This window comes from Aplidium turbinatum, chromosome 8 (assembly GCF_918807975.1).
Source record: "Aplidium turbinatum chromosome 8, kaAplTurb1.1, whole genome shotgun sequence".
Taxonomy (NCBI): Eukaryota; Metazoa; Chordata; class Ascidiacea; order Aplousobranchia; family Polyclinidae; genus Aplidium; species Aplidium turbinatum.
The window spans coordinates 32,672,328-32,698,779 of NC_137479.1; the positions used below are offsets into that span (position 1 = coordinate 32,672,328).

General features: G+C 36.3%; 1 protein-coding gene across 1 annotated transcript; it reads left to right on the top strand.

Moving 5' to 3' along the window:
* The first annotated feature begins 20,236 nt into the window (after positions 1 to 20,236).
* On the top strand, positions 20,237 to 21,574 carry LOC145775935 (uncharacterized). The gene has a single exon (XM_082587345.1). It carries the CDS (start codon positions 20,368 to 20,370, stop codon positions 21,352 to 21,354), a length of 987 nt encoding a protein of 328 aa, XP_082443471.1. The 5' UTR covers positions 20,237 to 20,367; the 3' UTR covers positions 21,355 to 21,574.
* Positions 21,575 to 26,452: the final 4,878 nt, after the last annotated feature.

Genomic DNA, 26,452 nt, shown 5'->3' on the forward strand with positions numbered 1-26,452 from the left:
GACTTACAACACTCCTGACGTCGCATATAATGTTCAACGTAGACGACGTTGTTGACTTACAACACTCCTGACGTCGCATATAATGTTTAACGTAGACGACGTTGTTGGCTAACAACACTCCTGACGTCGCATATAATGTTTAACGTAGACGACGTTGTTGGCTTACAACACTCTTGACGTCGTATATAATTGATTGAGTTTCGCTTTTAGCAGCATGATCGTTGCTTACTTCACAAGGTAGATTTATCATAGCATCATAGCACATGACTAGGGAACTGTGTTCCGAAAGCTAGCGCAACTTACTATTGCCACAGCAAACTCGCAGCATCAGGCTAAGACAGATAAATCTACCTTGTGAAGTCGTATATAATGTTTAACGTAGACGACGTTGTTGGCTTACAACACTCCTGACGTCGCATATAATGTTTAACGTAGACGACGATGTCGGCTTATTTGACCCAATGAATCACTCGTATTGAGGATAAGTTCCGTGCCGTATGGCGGATTTTATTATTGGATAAAGGGATGCCTTAATACTCTTTGCAATAAAACTCTGAAGTATTAAATGGCTACCACCAACGATTGCCGCATAATCCTCAACTAATACATCTCTAAAAAAAACTAGACTAATGCGTTTAAATAACAACAAAGTCCAAATATATGGAAGTATTTGCGACATGGTCATCATTGTTTATGTTGCAGTTCATGGTCTGTGCTGCCTTGTACTAACGTTGTGGCTTAACTAAAGTTTGTTGCTACTGCCACCTCGTGGAAGACTGTACACACGTTTGTTTAATGAAGTATTTTGTTGAATTCAATATCTGGTGCATTCACAATTGTTTGAGAGTTTTTTATCAAATATTCTTTATAAGAATAAACTTCAATTATATCAAAGGTAGCCAGAACTTCGTTATGCTCGAGCCGCATATAAGCAAGTAACAAAACGTGAACGTTAAAACGTGCTTGACCGAAATAAGTTACATGTTAAGTTGAAAGAAATTTGGCACGGTCGCAACACCGTCAAAGCAAACGCTGGATAATCTCTGCTAACGTCACTAGCTGCCTAGTTCAATCATCTTCGACATTTTATCAACATTTGATGTTGGACAAGTCTTATTGTACCAAACTTTGAATTCATGGTCCTTCCCAATATCAATGCTCCACCAGGAGCAGAACTAACTCTGAAGGAATGGGTGAAGCTCAATCGCCTGCGGACTGGAGTGGGCCGTTTCAACAGCAACATGTTTCAATGGGGCCTCGCCGATTCACCATCTTGTGCATGTGGCTCAGATTTTCAGACTGCACACCACGTTCTCTACCAATGTCCTGTATAACAACCCAAGAATAGACATGTAGATTGTTGACCTAACAACGCTCGATGAAACACAGTCCATCGGCTGCAGCGCCTGGGTAAAACAACGCAGTGCCGGTCTTGGGGGTATTTCGGGCCCTGTGCGGAATATGCTTTGCGAGCCCCAATGAAAATGATCCAATTTAGTAGCGTAGCTAGGTATTTTGAAAAGGGAGGGGGGTTGACGGCCGGCGGGCCACACCTAGCGACGAGGGGTTTGGGGGGGCTTCCCCAGAAAATTTTTGAATAATTACATCGAATTTGGTGCATTCTGAGAGCATTTGATTGGAAATGAAAAACATTACTGCATTTTCTGAGTAAATTGCGGGCCCCCTAATTTGGGGGACCTGCGGCGGCCTCAGATGCAAGAAGAAGAAAAACAAAATTTACCTGTATTTGATGTTGGACAATTCTTATTGTATAAACCGTTGAATAACGTTTTCCAAGAAAGCGAGAGAAGGGAACATTAGGCTATTTCTTCTTCCATATGTGTCAAACTCCCAGCCCTCGGGCCAAATCTGGCCCGCGATGCAACATTTTTTGGCCCAACATTTTTTGGCCCGCAACATTTTTTAGCCCTCAGGATGGTATTAAAATCCTTTTAAACCTGCCCGCCGATATGCTGCATCACATACAACTTCAAGTTATAATCAATAATAAACTTACATAAGGTAACTAAAATAAACAATAATGAAGTTATACGTGATTAAAACCTAATAAATGTTTAGTTTATAAGTACTGTACAGTGCATATTTGCACGAGCCAAAGTCCTCAATATGCTTCATCAAAGAACATTCTGGGTAGGCTATATTGACGAATTTATTGTCAAAATCAAGAAATCTGGCGATTTTTGAAGAAAATAAACAAAAAGTCACACAGGAGTCGCCTTACTGATGAACACCTGTCTTCAATCATGAGGATTTCTTCAGCTGAGAGCTTGACTCGAAACATTGATAAACTTGCATCCAAAATGAGAAACCAAGTATCAGGGTTGGGGTTAAAGTAGTAGGCTATGCGTTAAAAATCCGCAAAGTAAACTTTCGTGTAGGTTTTTCCTTGCTTTTTAGAGACATGTTTGTGTTTTTCGGTTTTAGTTTGAATATTGTTTTCTTTCCCTGCTCTGATGCTCTGAAAAGACTGTAGTGACAGCCATAAGCAAGGAATACAACTGATATTTTTCTTTATTTAATAGCCCTACCTTGACTATAGATATGACTTGACCTGAATTTACTTTTTTTAAACTTTAATCATGTTTCGGCAAATGCGCAACCATGGACTTCTGAATAGTAGGATCTGGACAGGAAACAGTGCGATAAGTGCAATTACTGCCGACCAAACAGAGGCCAGGCAAATCGTATTGCGTGAAAGCGAGTTTTCGTTTCGACAAAAGATTAAGACGGCAAACGCCACAGACAAAGCGAAATCACCTGGAACAAATTCAGTAGGACAATATTGAATGAAGATTTGGGCATATACAGGGGCGCCGGAAGCGGGGGAAGGGGGGTGGATGCTCCCTACCCTCAATTTTTCTGTGGATGGAGGGCAGAGGGGAAAGGATGCCCTTTTATGGTCATATAAGCTACTGCAAATTTTGCAATAAAATAATTTCTGCTATTCGCTTTTAGCCTATTTGTAATCTTTCATTATTGCCTCAAAAAATATTCATGACACAAAAGTCTGTATCACAGTACTTTACATCATTATAACATAGAATGATGCCCTTTCGTGCCATTGTTCTTTGTATACCGGACACTTATTAAGTCATTACTTGGTAATGAGCTGATAGATGAGCATTATCGCTATATCTTATTGTCACGATTTCTTTCTATCTCTTACCAGGAAAAAGACTTGGAAAGGTTCAATGACGTAGTTTTATGGGTTAAACCGAAAAACAGTCAATTAAATGTCGAATAATTCTACTAGTGAAATGATAATCTGACTTCTTGAAAGACTTTAACGAACGGCTTCTCAAATAACTCTAATTTCGAATACAATTTATATCAGCACCAATTCTCATCTACTTGTATTCGATTACTTCAACTTTCAATCAACAATAACTTCTGCACCAACTACCAATCCACAACTCATAACACAACTCTCATAATCAACTCATAATAATCTCATAATAATAATATTACACAAACTACACCACTATTTATAGTTGGTTGTTCAGTCCAGTAACTTCGAGAAGGTTACGTAAGGTTACATCATAAAGAACCATTGTTCTATCAAGCAGCATTTAAATGTAAACAACAGAAGTCTCTAGAAGGTCACGTAGGGAAAATGATTCCAGAAAACACGTTTTACATAAAACAGATTTCGTAATCAGAGGTTACTTCAGGTCATAACCGATAATAACACATCGCACCAGAATTCTACTACCAAAACAACACGCTCGTTAAAAATACAAAGCAAGCCATCGCGAGGCATTGCACCTTGATTGTGACACTTATCTTAAAACTTAAAAAAAATATAGCCTTTCAGCAACAAAAATGCCCTTTTTCATAATCCTGCCCCCCGCCCCCAGTCAAAAATCTCTCCAGCGCCCCTGGGCATATACGAAAGCTTAAAAATTTGACGTATGGAAATGAAAAAATCCAGCACTGCACAGCATTTTGCAGAAACTTCGAAGATTGAAAGAAAAAAAACACAAAATCATATTTTTTCCACGTAAGGGGCCCTTTAAAAGTCGGGGCCCCAGGCACCTGCACCCCCTGCCCCCCCCTAAATCCAGGCCTGGCGAGATTAGCAGCTGCGGGCCGGATGCAAATTGCGAAAAGATATACAACTTTTAAGAATTTCCATTAACTTGAATTGAGCACAATACATAACAAAGTCAGCGGTGGAATAGCAAAGTTGTGATGAAAATCGAAAGGTTGCTGGAAAAGTTATCCCCTGCTGCGATACACTATGTAGCGCCCTGCGTTTCACCTTAGGTCTTTTCAACTTTCCTTAGGTTTGTTACCGTCGTGAAATTTACAATTGTGCTTCGGGATTTTCACCTTAGATCTTTTCAACTTTTCTTAAACGCCTGTTACCGCCTTGAAATTATCGTTCTGTTGCATATATGTAATGTTACCCAGTACAAGTCAAGTAATTCATGTAGTTTGGCAAGTGTGCTTTGGGCTTCCTGAAGTATGATTAGGAAACTGCTTGCCTCTTAACCCTATCTTAATACGAGCTGTTTTCGTACGCGGAAAGTTCGACACGGGCTATTTTAGCCCCGTGCTAATTAATCGCTAATAACGGGAGCTATGAAAATCACAGAGCCAAAATATTTTGCAAGATAATAGCCATGTGTATTGTGCGTATAGAAATTAAAATTTTACCCAACAACTTTGTTGGAATAAAGTGTTTGAGATGAAAAAACGATAGAAAGTCGGTTTTTATTCTACTTTCACGAAAATAGCTTCAAAATTGACCGTTCGAACGCATATTTTTGAATTATAACATGGAGTAATGCCAAACTAAGCAAAAATGTACTTTTCCTAATAAATATAAGGCATTTTTGGACGTTTTTACACTACAAAGAAATTGCACTAATATTTATAATCTACCATATAATTCGTTTGCTCAAATATCAAGCAGCGAAAGGTCAACTCTGGTTTGCCGCTCTTGTCCTGACCTAATTCTCATCCCAGAGAAATAAGCACAGCTTGATATGTCCTATAGTGTTATTGCGAGTGCTAACAGCTTATAGATACTTTGCTTATGTCGATACAACGTTCAGCGGTGTTGCGATACAACCTAAGAAAGTCATGCGTTTGTTTCAAATTGCATTCCTCTTGAATGAATGCTTTTTTGTTACGCAAAACTTTCGCAGGAAATATCGGCCGCTTTACAGCGGTTCACCGTCGTCAGACGTTGAAACAGTATAAACCTTTGATCTGTGAAAGTAATGCCTATCAGCGAAAATGGAAACACATAATGTCATCCAGGCACTGTTTATTGAAAATGAAGACATGCAGTTCGTCATTGCATTGAGAAAAACTGACTTATCAAAATTCTTCGAAGACAAGAAATTCAAGTCACAAAAAAATATGACTTGTGCGAAATATTGTACAAAACAGACTTGTGCTTGTAATATCACCATGGTATTGTGTGCATTTCTACATTATACCAAAGACAGGCAAGACACAACAATAACACAGGGTTGAGCATTACAACAGTATATTACATATTTACAAATAGTTCAACATTCAAACGTTTTCGACTTAACTTAAGTCCTCATCAGGAATCTGTAAATAATTATAAACTACAATAAATTTCACTTCTTGACAGTGACTACCGTAACTAACTGACTAACTAAAAGCATCGAGAAACACGCACGATTAAAAGCACTGGAGTGGAAAACATACAGACAGACGAAAAATTACATTAAGAAAAGGCAACTGCATGACTGAGTTACAAACGAATTTGCACCACGGAGTACGTGATACAACTAGGCTAATAAATATTGAGGAGAATGGAGGCGCCACCGGCAAATAATTGTTTGTTTAGATTTGGATTGTAGCGTTTGATTAACAACGCTTCCTGAATTTTTGTGTCAAATTGGGATTTGCCTTTGCGTAAAATTTTAAATGATTCAGCAGAGAATTTTTGATCAGTGCAAAAAGAACAATCCATGATATGGTCCTTGATGGCACTTTTCTTTAAGTCTCTAAAGTTCAGATGCTCCCGTACTCTCGTGGTCAAATGTCTGGTGGACATACCGATGTACGTCAATGCCGAATCACACGGACATGTAAAACAATATACGACATTTGAGCAGAGAGACGAAGGCGTCTGGGACTTTAGTTGAAAATACGAACTAATTTTAAATGTTTTATAAACAGGAAAAACGTCCACATCAAATTTATTTTTCATAAACTGTCCGATTTTACGAGCAAACGTTTTGGATTCTTTTCCCACAAACGGAATGGACAAGCAATGCTTCACATTTAACTCATTTTCAGCCTTTTCTTTTTGGTTGGAATTCTCAGAGATAAAACGATTCAATATTTTCTCAAAGTACAATTTTGGATAACCATTATTATAAAACATTTGTTTCAATTTCTCTATTTCAATATTAAAAAGAGCATCATTGCAGCAAATCATTTTAGCCCGAGCTAATAGGCACAAGATCAAACCAGACTTCCATTTCAATGGGCATAATGCATCAAAGTTCAAAAACAAACCAGTATGAGTTGGTTTGCGCCAAACCCAAGTATCAAATCCAGTGGCATTAATTTTAATTTCAACGTCCAAAAAAGGAAGGGTTTCACGTGCTTTTTCGATTGTAAATTTAATGTTTTTATGTTGAGAGTTCAGCATATCTAAAAAGGTTTCACATGAGGTTTCTTTATTGAATACCGCAAAAATGTCATCAATGTAACGTAAGAACAACTTCGGGTGAAATGCTAGATGTTTTTCAAATAATTTTGTTTCCAAATGTGCCAGAAAAAAATTAGCAATAGTAGGGCCCAATGGAGATCCCATGGCCACACCGTCAATTTGTTTAAACAATTGGTTTTTATACATAAATATGCCTTCATAGACAGACAATCGATAACAACTTAATAACATTGAATTGCATAATTCAAAATTAATACAGAAATGAAATAGATACATAATTTCGAACGTTTTCGGCAAAACTTTCTGCCCTCTTCAGGAAAATATCTGATGATCTAAATATCTGATGGTCTAATGTCTATGGTTTTTAAAAAGTACCTCTCTACCAAAGCTATAAATATGCCTTCGGTAGCTAAATTCATCAACTTGACAAATACGTCACGCTTGAAAGGTAATTGAGTTGGTTTTGTTTCCGAATAAATGTAGTCAGCAATGATGTTAACAGTCTCTTTCAAAGGTACGTTCGTAAACAGAGATTTAACATCAAAACTGACCATCATCTGTCCAGAAGACGGAGAATAATCTTTTAGTTTTTCTAAAAAATGACTTGTGGAGTTAAGCATATACGAATTAGGAATGTACGGTTTAATCATGCTATCTAAGAATTTTGCCAGTTCATATTCCGGAGAGCCTATCATAGAAACAACAGGCCGAAGAGGGTTACCTTCCTTGTGCACTTTTACCAAGCCGTATAATTTACCGGGGTTACTGCCCGATGGAATCAGTTTTGTTATCAATTGTTTGTCGAAGTCTTTAAAGTACTTACGGATGTAGTACGCAATTGACTTTTCTTTTGAAATGATGGGATGTGATTTGCCGCTGTCTGAAATACGTTCAAACTTCGATTTATCATTGACTATAGAGTCCAGTTTCAGATAGTAATCCGAGGTGTTTAAAATTGCTGTCCCTTTTCCTTTATCAAATTTACAGATGTTGATGTCTTTGTTTTTTGATAGAGTGTTCAGAGTTCGGTGTATTATTTGATTTCGTTTTGACGAGCAAGCACGTTTTGCATCAGACATGAATCGTTTAACCATAAACTTAATTTCATCCTTAGATTCATCGTCAAGCGTGATTTCTTTTTCTTTCCTTGCCGAGTAAATTAATTGTTCCATGTTCGTTTTTATGCTGTCAATTTGAACTTTTTTCGGCAAAATGTGATGGTCTAATCCAAACCGCAAAGCGTCTTCTTCCAATAGACTGAGTTTCTTGCTACTCAAATTTATAATACAATTAGGAGATTTGTTTCGCTGTCGTCGCCAGAGGTTGGTGAGCTTTTTTTGGTGAACATCAAGAGTTTGTTTTGCAAAGACTTTAAATTGTTCTGACAACAAACGAACATGGAACAATTAATTTACTCGGCAAGGAAAGAAAAAGAAATCACGCTTGACGATGAATCTAAGGATGAAGTTAAGTTTATGGTTAAACGATTCATGTCTGATGCAAAACGTGCTTGCTCGTCAAAACGAAATCAAATAATACACCGAACTCTGAACACTCTATCAAAAAACAAAGACATCAAGATCTGTAAATTTGATAAAGGAAAAGGGACAGCAATTTTAAACACCTCGGATTACTATCTGAAACTGGACTCTATAGTCAATGATAAATCGAAGTTTGAACGTATTTCAGACAGCGGCAAATCACATCCCATCATTTCAAAAGAAAAGTCAATTGCGTACTACATCCGTAAGTACTTTAAAGACTTCGACAAACAATTGATAACAAAACTGATTCCATCGGGCAGTAACCCCGGTAAATTATACGGCTTGGTAAAAGTGCACAAGGAAGGTAACCCTCTTCGGCCTGTTGTTTCTATGATAGGCTCTCCGGAATATGAACTGGCAAAATTCTTAGATAGCATGATTAAACCGTACATTCCTAATTCGTATATGCTTAACTCCACAAGTCATTTTTTAGAAAAACTAAAAGATTATTCTCCGTCTTCTGGACAGATGATGGTCAGTTTTGATGTTAAATCTCTGTTTACGAACGTACCTTTGAAAGAGACTGTTAACATCATTGCTGACTACATTTATTCGGAAACAAAACCAACTCAATTACCTTTCAAGCGTGACGTATTTGTCAAGTTGATGAATTTAGCTACCGAAGGCATATTTATGTATAAAAACCAATTGTTTAAACAAATTGACGGTGTGGCCATGGGATCTCCATTGGGCCCTACTATTGCTAATTTTTTTCTGGCACATTTGGAAACAAAATTATTTGAAAAACATCTAGCATTTCACCCGAAGTTGTTCTTACGTTACATTGATGACATTTTTGCGGTATTCAATAAAGAAACCTCATGTGAAACCTTTTTAGATATGCTGAACTCTCAACATAAAAACATTAAATTTACAATCGAAAAAGCACGTGAAACCCTTCCTTTTTTGGACGTTGAAATTAAAATTAATGCCACTGGATTTGATACTTGGGTTTGGCGCAAACCAACTCATACTGGTTTGTTTTTGAACTTTGATGCATTATGCCCATTGAAATGGAAGTCTGGTTTGATCTTGTGCCTATTAGCTCGGGCTAAAATGATTTGCTGCAATGATGCTCTTTTTAATATTGAAATAGAGAAATTGAAACAAATGTTTTATAATAATGGTTATCCAAAATTGTACTTTGAGAAAATATTGAATCGTTTTATCTCTGAGAATTCCAACCAAAAAGAAAAGGCTGAAAATGAGTTAAATGTGAAGCATTGCTTGTCCATTCCGTTTGTGGGAAAAGAATCCAAAACGTTTGCTCGTAAAATCGAACAGTTTATGAAAAATAAATTTGATGTGGACGTTTTTCCTGTTTATAAAACATTTAAAATTAGTTCGTATTTTCAACTAAAGTCCCAGACGCCTTCGTCTCTCTGCTCAAATGTCGTATATTGTTTTACATGTCCGTGTGTTTCGGCATTGACGTACATCGGTATGTCCACCAGACATTTGACCACGAGAGTACGGGAGCATCTGAACTTTAGAGACTTAAAGAAAAGTGCCATCAAGGACCATATCATGGATTGTTCTTTTTGCACTGATCAAAAATTCTCTGCTGAATCATTTAAAATTTTACGCAAAGGCAAATCCCAATTTGACACAAAAATTCAGGAAGCGTTGTTAATCAAACGCTACAATCCAAATCTAAACAAACAATTATTTGCCGGTGGCGCCTCCATTCTCCTCAATATTTATTAGCCTAGTTGTATCACGTACTCCGTGGTGCAAATTCGTTTGTAACTCAGTCATGCAGTTGCCTTTTCTTAATGTAATTTTTCGTCTGTCTGTATGTTTTCCACTCCAGTGCTTTTAATCGTGCGTGTTTCTCGATGCTTTTAGTTAGTCAGTTAGTTACGGTAGTCACTGTCAAGAAGTGAAATTTATTGTAGTTTATAATTATTTACAGATTCCTGATGAGGACTTAAGTTAAGTCGAAAACGTTTGAATGTTGAACTATTTGTAAATATGTAATATACTGTTGTAATGCTCAACCCTGTGTTATTGTTGTGTCTTGCCTGTCTTTGGTATAAAAAAGCAAACTCTCTCCCGAAACTATATTATCATATCAGCAACAAGAGAGGTATTCCTGTAAACCAGCTCAGAAACATAGAGCGCTGCGGAAGAAAATTAGTCAAATTGAGATTGGACAAACGATATTTTGAAACATGCTTAAATTTAAAAATATGCCCAGAATTTTTGAAATTTAAACCGCCACGATTAAGTGTTTATAAAAAACCGGATGAACTCTATCAAATCATTGTAACCAGAAAGTTAAAAGAAATTAGCCGGGAATTGCGCATTGTGGAAAGCAAATATGAGGAAAACAAGAGACAGACGCTAGCAGCACTCAGTTTCTTTCAGAAAACATGTTTAATATCTTTGTTGTCAGAACAATTTAAAGTCTTTGCAAAACAAACTCTTGATGTTCACCAAAAAAAGCTCACCAACCTCTGGCGACGACAGCGAAACAAATCTCCTAATTGTATTATAAATTTGAGTAGCAAGAAACTCAGTCTATTGGAAGAAGACGCTTTGCGGTTTGGATTAGACCATCACATTTTGCCGAAAAAAGTTCAAATTGACAGCATAAAAACGAACATGGAACAATTAATTTACTCGGCAAGGAAAGAAAAAGAAATCACGCTTGACGATGAATCTAAGGATGAAATTAAGTTTATGGTTAAACGATTCATGTCTGATGCAAAACGTGCTTGCTCGTCAAAACGAAATCAAATAATACACCGAACTCTGAACACTCTATCAAAAAACAAAGACATCAAGATCTGTAAATTTGATAAAGGAAAAGGGACAGCAATTTTAAACACCTCGGATTACTATCTGAAACTGGACTCTATAGTCAATGATAAATCGAAGTTTGAACGTATTTCAGACAGCGGCAAATCACATCCCATCATTTCAAAAGAAAAGTCAATTGCGTACTACATCCGTAAGTACTTTAAAGACTTCGACAAACAATTGATAACAAAACTGATTCCATCGGGCAGTAACCCCGGTAAATTATACGGCTTGGTAAAAGTGCACAAGGAAGGTAACCCTCTTCGGCCTGTTGTTTCTATGATAGGCTCTCCGGAATATGAACTGGCAAAATTCTTAGATAGCATGATTAAACCGTACATTCCTAATTCGTATATGCTTAACTCCACAAGTCATTTTTTAGAAAAACTAAAAGATTATTCTCCGTCTTCTGGACAGATGATGGTCAGTTTTGATGTTAAATCTCTGTTTACGAACGTACCTTTGAAAGAGACTGTTAACATCATTGCTGACTACATTTATTCGGAAACAAAACCAACTCAATTACCTTTCAAGCGTGACGTATTTGTCAAGTTGATGAATTTAGCTACCGAAGGCATATTTATGTATAAAAACCAATTGTTTAAACAAATTGACGGTGTGGCCATGGGATCTCCATTGGGCCCTACTATTGCTAATTTTTTTCTGGCACATTTGGAAACAAAATTATTTGAAAAACATCTAGCATTTCACCCGAAGTTGTTCTTACGTTACATTGATGACATTTTTGCGGTATTCAATAAAGAAACCTCATGTGAAACCTTTTTAGATATGCTGAACTCTCAACATAAAAACATTAAATTTACAATCGAAAAAGCACGTGAAACCCTTCCTTTTTTGGACGTTGAAATTAAAATTAATGCCACTGGATTTGATACTTGGGTTTGGCGCAAACCAACTCATACTGGTTTGTTTTTGAACTTTGATGCATTATGCCCATTGAAATGGAAGTCTGGTTTGATCTTGTGCCTATTAGCTCGGGCTAAAATGATTTGCTGCAATGATGCTCTTTTTAATATTGAAATAGAGAAATTGAAACAAATGTTTTATAATAATGGTTATCCAAAATTGTACTTTGAGAAAATATTGAATCGTTTTATCTCTGAGAATTCCAACCAAAAAGAAAAGGCTGAAAATGAGTTAAATGTGAAGCATTGCTTGTCCATTCCGTTTGTGGGAAAAGAATCCAAAACGTTTGCTCGTAAAATCGGACAGTTTATGAAAAATAAATTTGATGTGGACGTTTTTCCTGTTTATAAAACATTTAAAATTAGTTCGTATTTTCAACTAAAGTCCCAGACGCCTTCGTCTCTCTGCTCAAATGTCGTATATTGTTTTACATGTCCGTGTGTTTCGGCATTGACGTACATCGGTATGTCCACCAGACATTTGACCACGAGAGTACGGGAGCATCTGAACTTTAGAGACTTAAAGAAAAGTGCCATCAAGGACCATATCATGGATTGTTCTTTTTGCACTGATCAAAAATTCTCTGCTGAATCATTTAAAATTTTACGCAAAGGCAAATCCCAATTTGACACAAAAATTCAGGAAGCGTTGTTAATCAAACGCTACAATCCAAATCTAAACAAACAATTATTTGCCGGTGGCGCCTCCATTCTCCTCAATATTTATTAGCCTAGTTGTATCACGTACTCCGTGGTGCAAATTCGTTTGTAACTCAGTCATGCAGTTGCCTTTTCTTAATGTAATTTTTCGTCTGTCTGTATGTTTTCCACTCCAGTGCTTTTAATCGTGCGTGTTTCTCGATGCTTTTAGTTAGTCAGTTAGTTACGGTAGTCACTGTCAAGAAGTGAAATTTATTGTAGTTTATAATTATTTACAGATTCCTGATGAGGACTTAAGTTAAGTCGAAAACGTTTGAATGTTGAACTATTTGTAAATATGTAATATACTGTTGTAATGCTCAACCCTGTGTTATTGTTGTGTCTTGCCTGTCTTTGGTATAAAAAAGCAAACTCTCTCCCGAAACTATATTATCATATCAGCAACAAGAGAGGTATTCCTGTAAACCAGCTCAGAAACATAGAGCGCTGCGGAAGAAAATTAGTCAAATTGAGATTGGACAAACGATATTTTGAAACATGCTTAAATTTAAAAATATGCCCAGAATTTTTGAAATTTAAACCGCCACGATTAAGTGTTTATAAAAAACCGGATGAACTCTATCAAATCATTGTAACCAGAAAGTTAAAAGAAATTAGCCGGGAATTGCGCATTGTGGAAAGCAAATATGAGGAAAACAAGAGACAGACGCTAGCAGCACTCAGTTTCTTTCAGAAAACATGTTTAATATCTTTGTTGTCAGAACAATTTAAAGTCTTTGCAAAACAAACTCTTGATGTTCACCAAAAAAAGCTCACCAACCTCTGGCGACGACAGCGAAACAAATCTCCTAATTGTATTATAAATTTGAGTAGCAAGAAACTCAGTCTATTGGAAGAAGACGCTTTGCGGTTTGGATTAGACCATCACATTTTGCCGAAAAAAGTTCAAATTGACAGCATAAAAACGAACATGGAACAATTAATTTACTCGGCAAGGAAAGAATAAGAAATCACGCTTGACGATGAATCTAAGAATGAAATTAAGTTTATGGTTAAACGATTCATGTCTGATGCAAAACGTGCTTGCTCGTCAAAACGAAATCAAATAATACACCGAACTCTGAACACTCTATCAAAAAACAAAGACATCAAGATCTGTAAATTTGATAAAGGAAAAGGGACAGCAATTTTAAACACCTCGGATTACTATCTGAAACTGGACTCTATAGTCAATGATAAATCGAAGTTTGAACGTATTTCAGACAGCGGCAAATCACATCCCATCATTTCAAAAGAAAAGTCAATTGCGTACTACATCCGTAAGTACTTTAAAGACTTCGACAAACAATTGATAACAAAACTGATTCCATCGGGCAGTAACCCCGGTAAATTATACGGCTTGGTAAAAGTGCACAAGGAAGGTAACCCTCTTCGGCCTGTTGTTTCTATGATAGGCTCTCCGGAATATGAACTGGCAAAATTCTTAGATAGCATGATTAAACCGTACATTCCTAATTCGTATATGCTTAACTCCACAAGTCATTTTTTAGAAAAACTAAAAGATTATTCTCCGTCTTCTGGACAGATGATGGTCAGTTTTGATGTTAAATCTCTGTTTACGAACGTACCTTTGAAAGAGACTGTTAACATCATTGCTGACTACATTTATTCGGAAACAAAACCAACTCAATTACCTTTCAAGCGTGACGTATTTGTCAAGTTGATGAATTTAGCTACCGAAGGCATATTTATGTATAAAAACCAATTGTTTAAACAAATTGACGGTGTGGCCATGGGATCTCCATTGGGCCCTACTATTGCTAATTTTTTTCTGGCACATTTGGAAACAAAATTATTTGAAAAACATCTAGCATTTCACCCGAAGTTGTTCTTACGTTACATTGATGACATTTTTGCGGTATTCAATAAAGAAACCTCATGTGAAACCTTTTTAGATATGCTGAACTCTCAACATAAAAACATTAAATTTACAATCGAAAAAGCACGTGAAACCCTTCCTTTTTTGGACGTTGAAATTAAAATTAATGCCACTGGATTTGATACTTGGGTTTGGCGCAAACCAACTCATACTGGTTTGTTTTTGAACTTTGATGCATTATGCCCATTGAAATGGAAGTCTGGTTTGATCTTGTGCCTATTAGCTCGGGCTAAAATGATTTGCTGCAATGATGCTCTTTTTAATATTGAAATAGAGAAATTGAAACAAATGTTTTATAATAATGGTTATCCAAAATTGTACTTTGAGAAAATATTGAATCGTTTTATCTCTGAGAATTCCAACCAAAAAGAAAAGGCTGAAAATGAGTTAAATGTGAAGCATTGCTTGTCCATTCCGTTTGTGGGAAAAGAATCCAAAACGTTTGCTCGTAAAATCGAACAGTTTATGAAAAATAAATTTGATGTGGACGTTTTTCCTGTTTATAAAACATTTAAAATTAGTTCGTATTTTCAACTAAAGTCCCAGACGCCTTCGTCTCTCTGCTCAAATGTCGTATATTGTTTTACATGTCCGTGTGTTTCGGCATTGACGTACATCGGTATGTCCACCAGACATTTGACCACGAGAGTACGGGAGCATCTGAACTTTAGAGACTTAAAGAAAAGTGCCATCAAGGACCATATCATGGATTGTTCTTTTTGCACTGATCAAAAATTCTCTGCTGAATCATTTAAAATTTTACGCAAAGGCAAATCCCAATTTGACACAAAAATTCAGGAAGCGTTGTTAATCAAACGCTACAATCCAAATCTAAACAAACAATTATTTGCCGGTGGCGCCTCCATTCTCCTCAATATTTATTAGCCTAGTTGTATCACGTACTCCGTGGTGCAAATTCGTTTGTAACTCAGTCATGCAGTTGCCTTTTCTTAATGTAATTTTTCGTCTGTCTGTATGTTTTCCACTCCAGTGCTTTTAATCGTGCGTGTTTCTCGATGCTTTTAGTTAGTCAGTTAGTTACGGTAGTCACTGTCAAGAAGTGAAATTTATTGTAGTTTATAATTATTTACAGATTCCTGATGAGGACTTAAGTTAAGTCGAAAACGTTTGAATGTTGAACTATTTGTAAATATGTAATATACTGTTGTAATGCTCAACCCTGTGTTATTGTTGTGTCTTGCCTGTCTTTGGTATAAAAAAGCAAACTCTCTCCCGAAACTATATTATCATATCAGCAACAAGAGAGGTATTCCTGTAAACCAGCTCAGAAACATAGAGCGCTGCGGAAGAAAATTAGTCAAATTGAGATTGGACAAACGATATTTTGAAACATGCTTAACACTTTGCTCCTCAAAGGGAGGCCAGATTTGGCCCCCCCCTCATATTTCCTTTGATTATTTGAAGCACAGTAACACCATGCACTTGGTTTTTCTTGACTTTTCCTAAAATTGCCAGGCGGATCTGATGATATTAAATTTGATGCTAAAAGTTGTGTAGTTTTCTTGTAAATTCAAGATTTTGGTGAATTTTTGCTATTTCTAGCTCACTTCCAGCAAAGCGTGAAATGGATTACATTGCGATAACAAGCCATAAGCTCATAATTGCTTCGTGCATCGATATGCGCGAGCAGAGAGAAACATCCTCTTGGTTTCCTTTGTTTGGTTTGACCTCAATAATACAAAGCGCGTTATTTCTTATGCCACAAAAGAAAAGCCAGTGATCACAAAGCTGTTAATTAGAAACAATAATAGCAAACGTTTTTTGCGTTATCAGCTCTACAAAGAAGAATAGCAATCCACGATCAAAATAGTAGGCTATGTAGGCCACAAACTATTCAAAACAGTTGTTTCAAGCAGATAATATTCATTGACGAATAAAAAACGTTACAATAAGAAATCTTCTCTTGGGTAAATGCACGAAAACCTGGTTTCGAAATAAACGTTCTATGGAAATGCTCTCATTGACAAAACTTGCAATTGAGGAAATGTATCACTGCAAATGCTTTTGGGAGAGGACGAAGAAATGGCGTTTTTGCAAACAGTAATTGTGAGATACATTCAAAATTATGAGATAGGCTCCATTTACACGTAGCAGCTAACTCGATGGCTACAATATGTCCCTTCCCTGCTTTATGTCGCCTACTTGTTGTTATGTCCTGCATTTTTGTTTCACAGTGCACTGTGTGTTGTTCCAAAGAGCGCAAAATGAAGATGATAATGCCTCATCTACATTACTAAATACTTTGTAATGTAGAAGAAGCATAAAGCTAGGCGTCACATCAGACAAACAACAAATCAGCTTTTTTCATCATTGATTCAACATCTGAATACGTTGCGCCAATGTATAAGAGGCCGGCTATTGTGAAGACCCGCCATTTATAAACGATCCGATTATACCAAAAGTGGGACAAATTAGTGGATCAAAGAATGAATAAACAATGCTGAGAAAACTAAATCTTAGTGACGAACAATACCGATGTCTTCATTTATCTTTGAAAAATGCTGCCTTTGAAAAATGCTGCCTCAACAAAAAATACCGTAAATAACGGCAAGGATCCCGAAAGCAGAATTTGCTCGACTTTGGCATGAATGTAGTCAGACATCTTCAGTAATAATTCCACACATACAATAACGGGCTCTCAACGGCTGTAAGATACATAATAATCAACCTGGTTCTGGGCGGTTTGTGTAACAGCTTAGGGGAAGACACTACTTGAAATGATGCACCACACAAAAGATTTTCAATGAAGACTGAGTCTAAAAACCGATGTGGATTGTGCTGCACAATGACTTCAAGTTTAGAACAGAAAAGGCACAAAAATGTCACGATAAAAATAAAGACCTTGTGGGAAATTTTCGAGAATCATAACACGATGCAAATACCATAAACGCGTAGTTTGCATGCTGCTCTAAGCTGGCCGGCAACCACAAAGGTAGACAATACAGGCAGTTTATAATTCGAACAGGGCAATAAACATTATAAATACGTAAACCGACAATTTTCTTTTACAAACGTTTTACGTCTAATGGTAAATTTTCCCCCAACAATTTTTTGTGAAGCGCTTGCAAACCACGGTTTTGTAAAATAATTCATCATTATTATTTTTTACTTCTCGGATATTGTAAAACGTCATCAGCAAAATCACAAAAAAAAATTTCATTACTTCAATGTAGTAGGCCTAAGAATTTTTTATAGAATTGTAGCCACGTTGTTTCAACAAAGAAGCCATTTTTTGGCAATATAAAGTTATAAAAAATAATTTGCAATCCTGCAAATGTTTGGAAAGAATCTAGGAAGTCTTCTCACAATCTGGCACAAAATGATTATGTTTATTGTATCTCTGCAATATTTTTTACGACAAACTTTGAAGCTTCGTTATAATCATTTTTATCTTTGAATTCAAAAGTTAATTTTTTTTTGGCCAGAAACATAATCGCTGCCTTGCTGATGTTGTCGCATTTACGCGTATTTTTTGTGCTTCAAGCAATGACGACCCAGTCAGCAATCCATTCCTTTTACATTGATTCAACATTTGTAAACGTTAAATTTATGTAGCTTTGCTGACTGTGGGTTATTTCACATTTCTTTTGTTTACGCATGTTCCTCAATTCGCTGTTGCATTGTTTCGACGCTGGCGGACTAAAAATGTTATTTCAAATTGATTGACACAATCTTCAATAAAAAGTTTAGCTTCGAACTTAGCTTTGTTGATGTAAATGCTGTATTGTTGGTGGATGTAATTTATGAGTCATGTTTATAAACACCCGTAAGCGAAATGACTTATGATGTAGCTTGCATGATATTTGTGATGCGACTTGACACAAATCCACTATTTCAAAAGCACCTAATTTGAACTTAGAAATTTCAGATAATTTCAACAACTTGTTCAATTGTCTTCTCTCTACTAAAAATATTCATACTACAAACTCAATTGTAGACCTAAAATACACAAACGAAGATGTAAACAGCTATTCAAGCAGGCTAAGGTGTTACTTATGAGAAATTTGGTTCCATAAACTAGAAGCTAGCCATGAGTTTGGGAATGCATTAGTTTAGGACGAAAATGTAAGACAACAAACGCAGTTTTGTTTTTTTTCAAATTCGTGTAACAATATTACTCTGATTGTAACTATTTTAGAATCAATGAGTAGCTTACAATAAGATTTGCTCGCAAGTCGTAAGTAAATCTTTATCAATGCAATGATTTGGCACACCGCACACACACTTCGTGCCTTCGATCGAGCTCATTGTTTTTCAGAACTTTGCATGAAATCGGATTAGCACGGTAATTAAATAGCGGCAAGATAAATCAAAATTGTCGTTTTTGGGTACCTTTGCAAAAATTGAAATATCAAGTTTAACATACAAAATTTTAAAATAATGACTTTTCAAACTTATAGACAAATGATTTTTTTTCACACCAGTGCAACTTTTGTTGAAATAGCATCAGCAGATAACACGTAACAGCTGATTGAATTTGATCCAAAAAAGGCCCCCCCTTGAGCAGTTAACTTCCAAAAAAACGGTAGTAAAAACAGAGAGAGACTGTTCACCAGGCATTTTATAATAAAAGTAATTTGCGTTCTTCTGGTGACTATTTACTAGGTTACCTCCTGATGTTAAAGATGATAACTAGCTTTTGTATTTCCGACGTTTCGTCAGTCAGCACGACTGACTTTATCAAGGTGGCTAAAACAGGTTAACACAACCTGTTCAGCAACGATGGCACAACACAAAAACGTACTGATAAAATGAATAAAGTAAGCAGCAAGAATCAGAATTAAAACACGCAACAAGACACCTAGAGGTTAAACTGAATGCAGTGAATGCCTAAAACCAGTAGGCTGCTTTCCAACAGCGTAAATTTATCTATCTATTGGGCCACCGTCAAGAAACATTGAAAAGTCATCAGACAAGACAGAAACCAAGGGAATTGGCAATAACAATGATAGAGAAGACGCACTGAGAATGGAAAAGGTGAAGTTAAAGTTAAAGTAATTTTTTGTACACAGAGGGAAAATTCTGACCATCTTTCTGGTTGAGAGCATGTTGTGCTTTCTGGTTTATGTACCACTTTTCTGTAAATAATCTTTTTGTGTAATCCTTTTCAGTTTTAAGAATGGTAGCGTTGGTCCAAGTAATTTTATGGTCTGAATTTATAGAATGTTTGCAAAGAGCGGAATGCTCCGGACGTTGAAATTTAATAGCTCTTTGGTGCTCGTTGATTCTAGATTTAAGGTCACGTTTTGTCTGTCCAATGTAGATTAAATCACAGTCATGACACGGAACTTGGTAGATCAATCCAGAAACTTCACCTTCTTTCATGGGGTCTTTAGCCGAGGGAAGGTATTTACCTATTGTCAGATAGGGTTTCATCGCAACTTTGATTCCTATGCCATAAAGGATACGCTGAATTTTGTCGGTTACCCCCCTTATGTAAGGAAGACAAGTAAAAGATTTATAAGGAGGAAGCGAAGGTTTCGGTTTGGGTCGCTGTATGCAAGCAAGTTTTCGTGGAAATCCGTTGAGCATTAAAGTATTGTGAATGTTTTTCTTGTGGTGTGAACGTTCAGAATCATCCGTTATGTGATATAAGTTATCCTCTTCACTTCTGTCCCTCTGACAGAAGCCTTGGACCTAATATCTAACCTGTTATCGGCAGACGATTCACTTGAAAGTCGTACAAAATTATGTGCAGATGACGTGATTCAAGCTTTAAAAGTGTGTTTTCAATCTACTGTTTTTTGTTATAAAGATGTGTTGTATCGCCAAATTTATGGTACGCCGATGGGCTCCTGCATCTCTCCAGTTGTTGCTAACATCTTCATGGAATTTGTTGAACGCAAAGCCATCAGCACCTTTCACACTCCTCCACAATTATGGGTTAGATATGTTGACGACACGTTTTGCATCATCAAAAAAACTGCAGTTAATGATTTTCACAAGCACCTTAACAGCATTTCATCATCCATTCAATTTACCATAGAACATGAGGTCAACGGCAAAATTTCATTTTTGGATGTTAAAGTGGTTCGCCATAGCAACAACAAAAAACTAACCACTACCATACACAAAAAACCAACACATACAGACAGATACCTGCAGTTCAACTCACATCACCCCAAGCATCAAAAACTCACAGTGGCCAAAACATTGTACAACAGACTGGACACTCACATAACGGATGATTCTGAACGTTCACACCACAAGAAAAACATTCACAATACTTTAATGCTCAACGGATTTCCACGAAAACTTGCTTGCATACAGCGACCCAAACCGAAACCTTCGCTTCCTCCTTATAAATCTTTTACTTGTCTTCCTTACATAAGGGGGGTAACCGACAAAATTCAGCGTATCCTTTATGGCATAGGAATCAAAGTTGCGATGAAACCCTATCTGACAATAGGTAAATACCTTCCCTCGGCTAAAGACCCCATGAAAGAAGGTGAAGTTTCTGGATTGATCTACCAAGTTCCGTGTCATGACTGTGATTTAATCTACATTGGACAGACAAAACGTGACCTTAAATCTAGAATCAACGAGCACCAAAGAGCTATTAAATTTCAACGTCCGGAGCATTCCGCTCTTTGCAAACATTCTATAAATTCAGACCATAAAATTACTTGGACCAACGCTACCATTCTTAAAACTGAAAAGGATTACACAAAAAGATTATTTACAGAAAAGTGGTACATAAACCAGAAAGCACAACATGCTCTCAACCAGAAAGATGGTCAGAATTTTCCCTCTGTGTACAAAAAATTACTTTAACTTTAACTTCACCTTTTCCATTCTCAGTGCGTCTTCTCTATCATTGTTATTGCCAATTCCCTTGGTTTCTGTCTTGTCTGATGACTTTTCAATGTTTCTTGACGGTGGCCCAATAGATAGATAAATTTACGCTGTTGGAAAGCAGCCTACTGGTTTTAGGCATTCACTGCATTCAGTTTAACCTCTAGGTGTCTTGTTGCGTGTTTTAATTCTGATTCTTGCTGCTTACTTTATTCATTTTATCAGTACGTTTTTGTGTTGTGCCATCGTTGCTGAACAGGTTGTGTTAACCTGTTTTAGCCACCTTGATAAAGTCAGTCGTGCTGACTGACGAAACGTCGGAAATACAAAAGCTAGTTATCATCTTTAACATCAGGAGGTAACCTAGTAAATAGTCACCAGAAGAACGCAAATTACTTTTATTCCAAAAAAACGTTGAAAAGCAAAGGGTTAAATTTAAAAATATGCCCAGAATTTTTGAAATTTAAACCGCCACGATTAAGTGTTTATAAAAAACCGGATGAACTCTATCAAATCATTGTAACCAGAAAGTTAAAAGAAATTAGCCGGGAATTGCGCATTGTGGAAAGCAAATATGAGGAAAACAAGAGACAGACGCTAGCAGCACTCAGTTTCTTTCAGAAAACATGTTTAATATCTTTGTTGTCAGAACAATTTAAAGTCTTTGCAAAACAAACTCTTGATGTTCACCAAAAAAAGCTCACCAACCTCTGGCGACGACAGCGAAACAAATCTCCTAATTGTATTATAAATTTGAGTAGCAAGAAACTCAGTCTATTGGAAGAAGACGCTTTGCGGTTTGGATTAGACCATCACATTTTGCCGAAAAAAGTTCAAATTGACAGCATAAAAACGAACATGGAACAATTAATTTACTCGGCAAGGAAAGAAAAAGAAATCACGCTTGACGATGAATCTAAGGATGAAATTAAGTTTATGGTTAAACGATTCATGTCTGATGCAAAACGTGCTTGCTCGTCAAAACGAAATCAAATAATACACCGAACTCTGAACACTCTATCAAAAAACAAAGACATCAACATCTGTAAATTTGATAAAGGAAAAGGGACAGCAATTTTAAACACCTCGGATTACTATCTGAAACTGGACTCTATAGTCAATGATAAATCGAAGTTTGAACGTATTTCAGACAGCGGCAAATCACATCCCATCATTTCAAAAGAAAAGTCAATTGCGTACTACATCCGTAAGTACTTTAAAGACTTCGACAAACAATTGATAACAAAACTGATTCCATCGGGCAGTAACCCCGGTAAATTATACGGCTTGGTAAAAGTGCACAAGGAAGGTAACCCTCTTCGGCCTGTTGTTTCTATGATAGGCTCTCCGGAATATGAACTGGCAAAATTCTTAGATAGCATGATTAAACCGTACATTCCTAATTCGTATATGCTTAACTCCACAAGTCATTTTTTAGAAAAACTAAAAGATTATTCTCCGTCTTCTGGACAGATGATGGTCAGTTTTGATGTTAAATCTCTGTTTACGAACGTACCTTTGAAAGAGACTGTTAACATCATTGCTGACTACATTTATTCGGAAACAAAACCAACTCAATTACCTTTCAAGCGTGACGTATTTGTCAAGTTGATGAATTTAGCTACCGAAGGCATATTTATGTATAAAAACCAATTGTTTAAACAAATTGACGGTGTGGCCATGGGATCTCCATTGGGCCCTACTATTGCTAATTTTTTTCTGGCACATTTGGAAACAAAATTATTTGAAAAACATCTAGCATTTCACCCGAAGTTGTTCTTACGTTACATTGATGACATTTTTGCGGTATTCAATAAAGAAACCTCATGTGAAACCTTTTTAGATATGCTGAACTCTCAACATAAAAACATTAAATTTACAATCGAAAAAGCACGTGAAACCCTTCCTTTTTTGGACGTTGAAATTAAAATTAATGCCACTGGATTTGATACTTGGGTTTGGCGCAAACCAACTCATACTGGTTTGTTTTTGAACTTTGATGCATTATGCCCATTGAAATGGAAGTCTGGTTTGATCTTGTGCCTATTAGCTCGGGCTAAAATGATTTGCTGCAATGATGCTCTTTTTAATATTGAAATAGAGAAATTGAAACAAATGTTTTATAATAATGGTTATCCAAAATTGTACTTTGAGAAAATATTGAATCGTTTTATCTCTGAGAATTCCAACCAAAAAGAAAAGGCTGAAAATGAGTTAAATGTGAAGCATTGCTTGTCCATTCCGTTTGTGGGAAAAGAATCCAAAACGTTTGCTCGTAAAATCGGACAGTTTATGAAAAATAAATTTGATGTGGACGTTTTTCCTGTTTATAAAACATTTAAAATTAGTTCGTATTTTCAACTAAAGTCCCAGACGCCTTCGTCTCTCTGCTCAAATGTCGTATATTGTTTTACATGTCCGTGTGTTTCGGCATTGACGTACATCGGTATGTCCACCAGACATTTGACCACGAGAGTACGGGAGCATCTGAACTTTAGAGACTTAAAGAAAAGTGCCATCAAGGACCATATCATGGATTGTTCTTTTTGCACTGATCAAAAATTCTCTGCTGAATCATTTAAAATTTTACGCAAAGGCAAATCCCAATTTGACACAAAAATTCAGGAAGCGTTGTTAATCAAACGCTACAATCCAAATCTAAACAAACAATTATTTGCCGGTGGCGCCTCCATTCTCCTCAATATTTATTAGCCTAGTTGTATCACGTACTCCGTGGTGCAAATTCGTTTGTAACTCAGTCATGCAGTTGCCTTTTCTTAATGTAATTTTTCGTCTGTCTGTATGTTTTCCACTCCAGTGCTTTTAATCGTGCGTGTTTCTCGATGCTTTTAGTTAGTCAGTTAGTTACGGTAGTCACTGTCAAGAAGTGAAATTTATTGTAGTTTATAATTATTTACAGATTCCTGATGAGGACTTAAGTTAAGTCGAAAACGTTTGAATGTTGAACTATTTGTAAATATGTAATATACTGTTGTAATGCTCAACCCTGTGTTATTGTTGTGTCTTGCCTGTCTTTGGTATAAAAAAGCAAACTCTCTCCCGAAACTATATTATCATATCAGCAACAAGAGAGGTATTCCTGTAAACCAGCTCAGAAACATAGAGCGCTGCGGAAGAAAATTAGTCAAATTGAGATTGGACAAACGATATTTTGAAACATGCTTAAATTTAAAAATATGCCCAGAATTTTTGAAATTTAAACCGCCACGATTAAGTGTTTATAAAAAACCGGATGAACTCTATCAAATCATTGTAACCAGAAAGTTAAAAGAAATTAGCCGGGAATTGCGCATTGTGGAAAGCAAATATGAGGAAAACAAGAGACAGACGCTAGCAGCACTCAGTTTCTTTCAGAAAACATGTTTAATATCTTTGTTGTCAGAACAATTTAAAGTCTTTGCAAAACAAACTCTTGATGTTCACCAAAAAAAGCTCACCAACCTCTGGCGACGACAGCGAAACAAATCTCCTAATTGTATTATAAATTTGAGTAGCAAGAAACTCAGTCTATTGGAAGAAGACGCTTTGCGGTTTGGATTAGACCATCACATTTTGCCGAAAAAAGTTCAAATTGACAGCATAAAAACGAACATGGAACAATTAATTTACTCGGCAAGGAAAGAAAAAGAAATCACGCTTGACGATGAATCTAAGAATGAAATTAAGTTTATGGTTAAACGATTCATGTCTGATGCAAAACGTGCTTGCTCGTCAAAACGAAATCAAATAATACACCGAACTCTGAACACTCTATCAAAAAACAAAGACATCAAGATCTGTAAATTTGATAAAGGAAAAGGGACAGCAATTTTAAACACCTCGGATTACTATCTGAAACTGGACTCTATAGTCAATGATAAATCGAAGTTTGAACGTATTTCAGACAGCGGCAAATCACATCCCATCATTTCAAAAGAAAAGTCAATTGCGTACTACATCCGTAAGTACTTTAAAGACTTCGACAAACAATTGATAACAAAACTGATTCCATCGGGCAGTAACCCCGGTAAATTATACGGCTTGGTAAAAGTGCACAAGGAAGGTAACCCTCTTCGGCCTGTTGTTTCTATGATAGGCTCTCCGGAATATGAACTGGCAAAATTCTTAGATAGCATGATTAAACCGTACATTCCTAATTCGTATATGCTTAACTCCACAAGTCATTTTTTAGAAAAACTAAAAGATTATTCTCCGTCTTCTGGACAGATGATGGTCAGTTTTGATGTTAAATCTCTGTTTACGAACGTACCTTTGAAAGAGACTGTTAACATCATTGCTGACTACATTTATTCGGAAACAAAACCAACTCAATTACCTTTCAAGCGTGACGTATTTGTCAAGTTGATGAATTTAGCTACCGAAGGCATATTTATGTATAAAAACCAATTGTTTAAACAAATTGACGGTGTGGCCATGGGATCTCCATTGGGCCCTACTATTGCTAATTTTTTTCTGGCACATTTGGAAACAAAATTATTTGAAAAACATCTAGCATTTCACCCGAAGTTGTTCTTACGTTACATTGATGACATTTTTGCGGTATTCAATAAAGAAACCTCATGTGAAACCTTTTTAGATATGCTGAACTCTCAACATAAAAACATTAAATTTACAATCGAAAAAGCACGTGAAACCCTTCCTTTTTTGGACGTTGAAATTAAAATTAATGCCACTGGATTTGATACTTGGGTTTGGCGCAAACCAACTCATACTGGTTTGTTTTTGAACTTTGATGCATTATGCCCATTGAAATGGAAGTCTGGTTTGATCTTGTGCCTATTAGCTCGGGCTAAAATGATTTGCTGCAATGATGCTCTTTTTAATATTGAAATAGAGAAATTGAAACAAATGTTTTATAATAATGGTTATCCAAAATTGTACTTTGAGAAAATATTGAATCGTTTTATCTCTGAGAATTCCAACCAAAAAGAAAAGGCTGAAAATGAGTTAAATGTGAAGCATTGCTTGTCCATTCCGTTTGTGGGAAAAGAATCCAAAACGTTTGCTCGTAAAATCGGACAGTTTATGAAAAATAAATTTGATGTGGACGTTTTTC

Coding starts and splice junctions, on each gene's coding strand:
- LOC145775935 (XM_082587345.1), top strand. CDS start 20,368: ATGGGCTCCTGCATCTCTCCAGTTGTTGCTAACATCTTCATGGAATTT.